Raw genomic sequence first — 8,185 nt, 5'->3', positions numbered from 1 at the left:
CAACAGAAACGGTGAACCGTGCGGAGGATGCTGGAAGCATTATTCTGTATATCCTTCTGGGGAAAAATAATTAAAAAAAGCACCTTCTCCTTCGATAAATTAAATCCCAGTCTTTGCACGGACACGAAATGCGTCAAAGTAATTGATAGCTCGCCCCCCTCCCCTCCCCGAGCCTTAGTTTGAGAAGAGAGAAAACAAGAGTGAACTTTTGGAAACATCCCTGCTTTCAGCATCGGCCATTGATTATCGGCGGATACACTCGGGCATCCCCTGCCCCTGAAGTGCGATCCTAAAGCCAAAAGCTACCATCCCCTCTCGGAGAAACGTGGCCCTTTATCACCTCTAATCTCGCCTCACTTTCCCATGCCACGGGGTCCCTGTGCGGGTGGAGGACGATATTAATAATTTTGACTGAGAAAGAGCGAGGATTGTGCTGAGCACCCGGCGGGGATGCTGCCAGGCTGCAGCCCCAGGGACCCCGAGCGGTGTGCGGAGAGCAGGTTGGGCTTGGGGGAGCACCTCACATCAGCTTTTGCAGCATTTGCCTTCCGAGAACTTTTTTTTTTTTTTCTTTTTTTTTTCGACACAGTGGTTTATGCATCAGACACAGACTCTTTCATTCTAACAAATTTATTTTCTCAATCAGCTCTTACGGAATCACTACTCAAATTAAATTACAATCAAATTATCACATCAAAAGATACCCTTATTACCTAACAACTGTCCATATTTTCATTTCATTTTGATTTGTGCTCGTCTGAAAAAAACACGTAATACAAGATCTGGGGAAAAAATAAATTACCGTTTTGCAGCAGTTCATAGGTATTCTGAATAAAATATTAAAAGAAGTCATTTAATGAAAATATAAAGCAAATTTTTTTTTTTTTAGATCAACAACGGATCTAACAATTCTATATTGCCGTCTTTTTGAAAAGTCTGTTTATTAAAACCTACCAAAAACACTGCTTGGAAATGGCAGTATTATATAATCACATCCACAGCACCCATTCAATCAAAGTTGGCAACGGATTTAGGAGAGGAGAAGTTCAGATAAGTGCAGCTGCAGATGCTCAGTCCTTCTAAATCCCTTTATCTGAATCAGTCCAGAAATAAAAAATAAAAATATTAATAAAAAAAATATTAGCAGTGGATTTTTTTTTTTTATGACTCTTCCATGGTGATTGGCAGCCGTCAGGAGCAGGACTTTGACAGCCCTGAATTATTTCCCTTTCCCTCGCTGGTTCCCTTAATTCATGCAAAGTCCTTCTACAGAGCTCGAACTTTAGGGACCAACAACCTCTCCTTCTCCCACCCTCCCCCCGGTGTCTGTCCCTCCCCCCTCTCTCCTCGGGGTCAGTTTTCGGTGTGCGGGCATTTATTTCCATATTTTTGTTCTATAGCTATACCTATATATATAGATAAATATATATATATGTATTTGCTTCCCTATGCAGTCTGCTTGTTTTTAGTGCTGTGTGCATATTTTTTTTTTCCTGGAAAAAGTGGCCCTTTTCATTTTTGCAGAATATATAGCTATATAGATATATATGTTTTCAGAGTGGATGTCTGCCTTGCACCAAAATTCTCCGGTTTGGCCAAGAAAAACAGGGTGCTGGAATGCAGCAGGCCCCCTCTGATTAATCAGATTATTTTGCTTCTGCTTCCCTTTTTTTTTTTTGGATTGCTCCCATTTAAGAAAAAAAAAATAAAGGAAAGAAAAGGAAAAAAAAAAAAGGAAAGAAAAAAAGGGGGAAAGAAAAATAAAGGGGAAAGAAAAATAAAGGGAAAAAAAAGAGAGAGGGAGAAAGGGGGGAAAAAAGTTTCTGTGATTCAGAGAAGAGAGCCCTTCTGGGGATAGGGGGGAGAGTGCGGGGGGGAGGAGGGGAGAGAAGAGGTGCAGACATCAGTGGCATTCCTCGCTGCGAGAGAGGGGTAACTGGGGGAGTAAAAAAGCAAAACCCTAAAGAAACCAAACGAAAACCCACCCGGCCAACCCCTGTTCCCACAAGCAACCCCCCGACACATCTGCAGTTTTGGTGCATTACCGCATCTCCGCCCCGTTTTACCCAGCACAGTCTAAACGCTCTCGCTCGGATCCTTCCTCCACCGCTCCCTCTTGGTCTCGCTCTCACATATATATATATATATATAGATGCACGCCTCTATCCATATATATATAAACACAAGCAGTCTGAACGAGCCTGGACCGTGTGTGTGTGTGTGTGTGTGTACGTGTGTGTGAGTGCGTGCGTGCGGGTGTGAGTGTGTGTGAGTGTGTGTGTGTGTGTGTGTGTGTGTGAGCGAGCGGGTGTGCGCGGCGCTGCCGCTGCCGGTACCGCTGCCGGGGCCGGTGCCGGTGCTGGGGCCGGGGCCGGTGCGGCGGTGCCCGGCCCGGCCCGGCCCGCGGTGCCCCGAGCTCCCCCCCCCGTCCCCCTCCCCGGCCCTGTCGGTGCCCCTCACTGCACGCTCGTCTGCAGTCCGTGGTGAGGGGGCGGCGTGTCGGAGTTGACGGTGCCGACCTGCGAGTAGACATCGTCGGGGGTCTGCTGCTGGATCCCCGGGGGGGTCATCCGTTTCTCTTTCTGCCTCCGATTGCAAAACCAAACCCTGACCACCTCCTTCTCCAGCTGCAGGCTGTCCGCTAGGTTCGTAATCTCCTGGGCGGAGGGCTTGGGGCATTTCAGAAAGTGGCTCTCCAAGGCCCCCTTGACACTCACCTCGATGGAGGTCCGCTTCTTCCTCTTCCTGCCCTGCGCCGCGATCTTGTCGATGCTGGTGGGGCTGCCCGTGGAGGAGTCGGCTTCCTCCAGCCACTTGTTCAACAAAGGCTTCAGCTTGCACATGTTCTTGAAGCTGAGCTGCAGGGCCTCGAAGCGGCAGATGGTGGTCTGCGAGAAGACGTTGCCGTAGAGGGTGCCCAGCGCCAGCCCCACGTCGGCCTGCGTGAAGCCCAGCTTTATCCGCCGCTGCTTGAACTGCTTGGCGAACTGCTCCAGGTCGTCGGAGGTCGGCGTGTCCTCGTCCGAGTGCGGGTCGTGGCTGTTGACGCCGCCGTGGTGCGCCGGGTGGTGCCCGGGGTGCTGGTGGTGGTGGTGGTGGTGGTGCCCGGGGTGCTCGCCCAGCTCCGGCGTCTCGCCGCGCACCAGCCCGGGGTGCACCAGGCTCTGCCCGCCGGGGGGGGGGCTCAGCATGCCGTTCACCGTGAAGCCCCCGGGCTGCGAGTAGAGGAGCGACTGCTGCTGCTGCTGCCCGCCGGCCATGGAGGGCAGGTGGGCGGCCGCCGCCGCCGCGCCCCAGGCCGCCGGGTGCCCCTGGTGCGGGGGGCCCAGGTGGGGCGCCCGGTGGTGCAGCGCCGCGCCCGAGTGCAGGTCGTCGCGCCCGCCGCCGCCCTTCACGTCGGGCGGCGGCGGCGGCTGCTGGGGGCTGCCCGTCATGCCCACGGGGCTGCCGGACCACGGCGAGCCGGCCTCGGCGGCGGCGGCGGCGGCGGCGGCGGCGGCGGCGGCGGCGTGGGGCAGGGCTGTCACCCACTGGTGGGCATGGCTCAGCATATGGCCGCCGTTGCTGGCGGCCATGGCGCCCGGCATGAAGTCGCTCTGGACCATCTTGGCCGCCGGGTCGCCGCGGTAGCCGCCCGCCGCCACCGAGGTGACGGCCACGCCGCCCGGCTGCATGCCGCCGCCGCCGCCGCCGCCGCCGCCGCCCGAGTCCGCGTGGACGATGGAGCCGGCCGCCAGGATGCCGGTGCCGGGGAGGTAGGGGTTAGACGTGGCCGCGGCCATCCCGCGCCCGCCGCCGCCGCCCGCCGCTCGCCCCCGCCGCGCCGCCGCCGCGCCGCCGGCTGCCGGCCGAGCGCCCTTGCCCGCCGCTGCCGGGGCCGCTGCCGGGGCCGCCGCCCGCGCCGCCGCCGCCGCCGCCGCCGCCTTCCCAGCCTCGCCGGGGCGCCGGGGCGCGGGGTTCACCTGCTAGCGCTCCGCGGCGCGCTGCCGGCCGCCCGTCCGCCGCCCGTCCTGCCTCGGCTCCGCTCTGCCTTCGCCTTGCCTTCTTCTCCTCCTTCCCCTTCTGTGGTCGTGGTTTTTTTTTTTTTTTTTGGCTTTTTTCTCTCTCTCTCTCTCTTTTTTTTTTTTCTCTCCGGGAAAAAAAAAAAAAAAAAAACAACACAAATTGTATACAGAACGTGGAGGGGGGGGGGGGGGTTGTCCTCCGCCGCCTGCTCGCTGCTCGCTGGGAGGAAACCAAACAAAGGCTAAAAAGCGAAAAAGAAGCGGGGGGGGGGGGATCGAAAAGCCCCCGTGCCTTCTCCCCTCCGCTCCCCTAGAAGTACATCTCCACCTCGCAGCCTTCCCCTCTCCGAGCGAAACTTTTCCTTTTCTTCTTTCCTTGAAGGCTCGGGGCGGCGGGGGGCTCTTTTCCTCCTCTGTCTCTCTGGCTCTCTCTCCGCCTCTCGCCTCGGCTCCTCGGTCTCCTCTTTGCTCTTTTATCTGCAAGTTTTTGCTCGGTGTCCTACGAAAACTTCCCGTGACGATGATGATGGTGGCGGTGGCGGCGATGATGCATTGCTCAAAGTTGTGCTGCCGCCGGAGCACTTTGTCCCCTTTGAAACAAGAGTCCTGCCGGAGCCTTCTTGCTAGAGTCACAGGCTGGATAAGACATCTTTTTGTTTTATATATATATATTTATATATATATTTCTCTCTACCTTTCCTTTAGGCGGTTGGAAAAAAAAAAAAAAAAAGAAGAAGAAAAAGTGGAAAAAAAAATCAGAAAAAGTTGAATTTTCTCGGTACCTCGCGGATTGTTTCTCTCTCTCTCTCTCCCTCTCTCCCTCCTCTCTCTCTCTCTCTCCTCTTTTTTTTTTTTTTTTCTGGTGTTTGTTTTGCTTTTTTATTTTAATTCCAGCGGCCGCTCGAGGGAGGAGGCGGAGGAGGAGTGCCTTGCCGGAGAGGTGTGCGTTATGTGCGTGTGCATATATGGTATCCTTTATACACTAACTCCGGCGGGCAACTTGGGCTGCCGGGCTCGCGGCGCGCACTGGCGGGGCCGGAGTCCCGCCGCTCGCCTCTCCCCGCCTCCCTCCCTCCCTCCCTCCTCCCTCCCTCCCTCCCTCCCTCCCTTCCCTTCCCCTCCCCTCCCTTCCCTCCCTCTCTCGGGCCGTGCCCGCGCCGCCCCCTCCCCTCCGCCCTCCCCGTCCCCTCGCCCGCCGCCGTCTGCCCGCCGCCCCCCCCCCCCCCTCCGGACCCCCCCCAAAGCCCCCCGGTCCCCGTCCCCTCGCCCGCCGCCGCCCCCCATTGGCCGCCGGGCCCCCTTCCGGCCGTTCCGATTGGCTGCCCGTTAATTTAGGCAAAGCGCAGTCGGGGCTGGAAGTCGCCCCCCCCCCCCCCCCCCCCCCCCGGCCTCCCTCCACCGGCCTCTTCCCCCCCCCTTCCTCCTCCTCCTCCTCCTCCCCGCCTCCTTCCCTCCAGCCGGCCCTCCCCTCCTCCCCTTAACTCTTCGTGCACAGAGAGAGAGGGGAGGGGGGGGCACACACACCGGGGGGGGATATTTTTTTTTTTGGGGGGGGGGGGTCCTCATTAACAACGAGCAGCGCCGAGAACGGCCTCCGCGCAGCCTCCCCTCCCGTCTCTCTACCTCCCCCCCTCCTCCTTTTGTCCTCCCCCCGTGTCCTGAGCCCCCCCCCCTCCAGCCGCCGTCCCGCCGTCGGGGGGGGCGGGGGGGGGGGAGCCCGGGGGGGCCTCGTTCTCCCGGCGAGCAGCCTCGCTCCGCCGCAGGCAGCCGGCCCGAACCCCCCGGGCCCGCACCCCCCGCGGTTATTTCTCTTTTCCCATCCAGCGGAAAGAGTTAAGGGGGGCGGGGGGAACGGAGATGGGGGGGGGGGGGGAAAAACGACCGAGCGGAAATGCTGCCGCACACGGGCAACCTCAGTGAACCGAGGGGGAAAAGGAAAAAAAAAAAAAAAAAAAAAGAGAAAGTGGCAACAAAAACAAGGGCGAATTGAACGCTCCTCGGGGATTTCCAGCGCAATAACACAAGTCGGACGTTCAGGGGACGCGCCGCCGCGCACACGCTCCCGAGGTGCGGGGCATCCCCCCCCCCCCCCCCCCGACCCCCGCCGTCGTCGTCCCCCCCCCCCCCCCCCGAGCTCTTGGGGCCGAGCTCCGGGCCCCCCCCGCAGCGCCCCCCCGGCGCGGCGAGCCCCGACGGGCGCCCGCTGGGCTGAGCCCGGCCCCGGCTGGCGAGATCCCATCTTAGGTAGGTCTCGGAAAAGAAAAAAAATCCCCATCAGAGCCAAGCTCCGAAGGGCTCTGGGAACTAAAACCCTAAGCAGACCCTTTTTTAAAATTATTTTTTTATTATTATTATTTTTTTTGTTCCCATGCGTCCTCCAAAGGTTTCTTTTTTATATATATATAAAAGATCCAACACAGATTTCATTGAATAAATCTGAGATCTCCAGGTGCAGACGTTTGAATAGTCGGTGCCAGAACCCCATGTTTTCCTTTCCAGCCGATTTTGCTTGGATCAGGCTCAAAAACCGAGCGAGTCTCGTGGTTTTGTTTACACTGAATGGGGAGGATAGGAACGGTGCCATGGGGCCGTCTTTCATTAATATACAGTGAGGATTTTGTCTAAATTACTGCTATGAATTTCACAGTACACGCTTTCAAAAGCCGTCTCAGGTGGCCTGATGAAACGTGATAGCGCCTCTGCAAACAGATCTACTTTCTTAATAAAAAAGGAAGGGGGGGGGGGCGAGAAATCCCCCCCCCAAATAATAATAATAAAAAAATGTACACCCTCATAACAGCGGCAACAACAACAAAAAAATAAAGCTTGAACCGGAGTAATGTCTTTTATTTTAAAAAAACAAAACAAAACACACAAAAAAACTTAGTTCCCCAACTCTTCCCACCCCCTCCCTTGCCGAGTGTGATTGTTTTGTCTGGAAAAAAATCCAAAGTATAACAAGGGGAGAACAGTTAGTGCTGATTTTCATTTGCATAAATTTTCATATATTTTGGTGAAAATAATAGACTAGTGGAGAGCGGGGCTTAGTGGAGTCAGTGCAAAGGAAAATCTTAACATGGATCGTTTCGCTGGAGTTGAGAACATGATTTTCCCCCCTGTCACCTTATTAAAATCAAAAATTAAAAAAAAATCTCTAAATCCTCGAAGTATGATCGGTAAGTGTTTTACATTTTTTTTTTCTTCTACTTTTGTTTGCTTTAAAGTCTTCTGGATATGGGGTTTCAAAAGCCTAGGACAAGACAGGGAAACCCATGGCAACTGCCTGGAAGGAAACAGGCTTAGGGAAAGGGAAAGGAAAAAGAAAAAGAAAATCCCACCAGCAACAAAAACCACCTTAGTGAAATATTACATAAAAAGCGTGGATTCATTCCAAAGCTCGAGGCAGCAAAGCAATTCTTCAGACTTTTCTGGGTCCCTGCTTCACTTTCCTGGGCACTCTTAATTATCGTAACGCCGGGGCTCGGGGCAGGGGGTGGGTGGGATGGAGGGGGGGGGAGTGGGGGGGGGGGGGGGAGAAGGCTCTCGAAAACCTTTCGGGGATGGAAAGGGGGCTCGGGGGCAGGGGAGGGGGCCGCTCCTGGAGGGGGGGAGCCGGGTGCGGGGAGCCGGGCACCTGCTGGCGGCGGCGGCGCGGGGGGGGCCGGGCGCGGTGCGGAGCGGTGCGGAGCGGTGCGGAGCGGAGCGCGCACAGGGTTAACGCTGTAGCTAGGGAACAGCCGGCTGGGCTCAATATCCCGGGCTGGAGCGGCGCAGGTCCGTCGGAAAGAGGATAATCAATCAAAACTAAGCAGGGCATCCCTCCGGCTTCTCCTCCGAGGGGAGAGGGGCCGGAGGATTTACAGGGCAGGTTGCACTTTGTTTCTCCCTCCTGCCCCCTCGCTCCGCTTTTCCCTCCCCGATTCCGGCTAATTGAGAGGTGGAGGCTAACGAGCCGCAACTCTTTTTTTTTTTTTTTTTTCCCTTTTTTTTTCTAGCGGTGGGGTCAGCGCGATAAATAATGTGATAAATAATGTAGGCTGAAATTAGTAGGCCAGCTCCCTCTCCTGCAAACTTTACCGAGCCTTCAATATCCCATGCCGCGACTTTCATTTATTTTCATTTCGCCGTCCCATTTGCATAATATACATATATATATATATATATATATTTCCCCCCCACTC

At 55.9% G+C, this 8,185-nt stretch overlaps 1 protein-coding gene and 1 long non-coding RNA gene across 2 annotated transcripts in view; one reads left to right on the top strand and one right to left on the bottom strand.

Annotated features, from left to right (window-relative positions):
- Positions 1-614: 614 nt before the first annotated feature.
- Positions 615-3,782, bottom strand: POU3F3 (POU class 3 homeobox 3; the record flags this gene model as incomplete). The annotated part of the gene is made up of 1 exon (XM_080602277.1): positions 615-3,782. One exon carries the CDS (start codon positions 3,780-3,782, stop codon positions 2,457-2,459), a length of 1,326 nt encoding a protein of 441 aa, XP_080458403.1. The 3' UTR covers positions 615-2,456.
- A 2,373-nt stretch (positions 3,783-6,155) lies between these two features.
- LOC308198931 overlaps positions 6,156-8,185 on the top strand; it is a 52,374-nt gene continuing 50,344 nt past the window's right edge. The window contains exon 1 of the long non-coding RNA XR_013954283.1: positions 6,156-7,180. This is a non-coding gene — a long non-coding RNA (uncharacterized lncRNA). The remainder of the gene's footprint in view (positions 7,181-8,185) is intronic.

The sequence above is a fragment of the Anser brachyrhynchus genome (assembly GCF_964034855.1).
Source record: "Anser brachyrhynchus genome assembly, chromosome: 1".
NCBI lineage: Eukaryota > Metazoa > Chordata > Aves > Anseriformes > Anatidae > Anser > Anser brachyrhynchus.
Note: the sequence above shows the minus strand (reverse complement) of the source record. Positions and strands in the feature narration are given on the sequence as shown.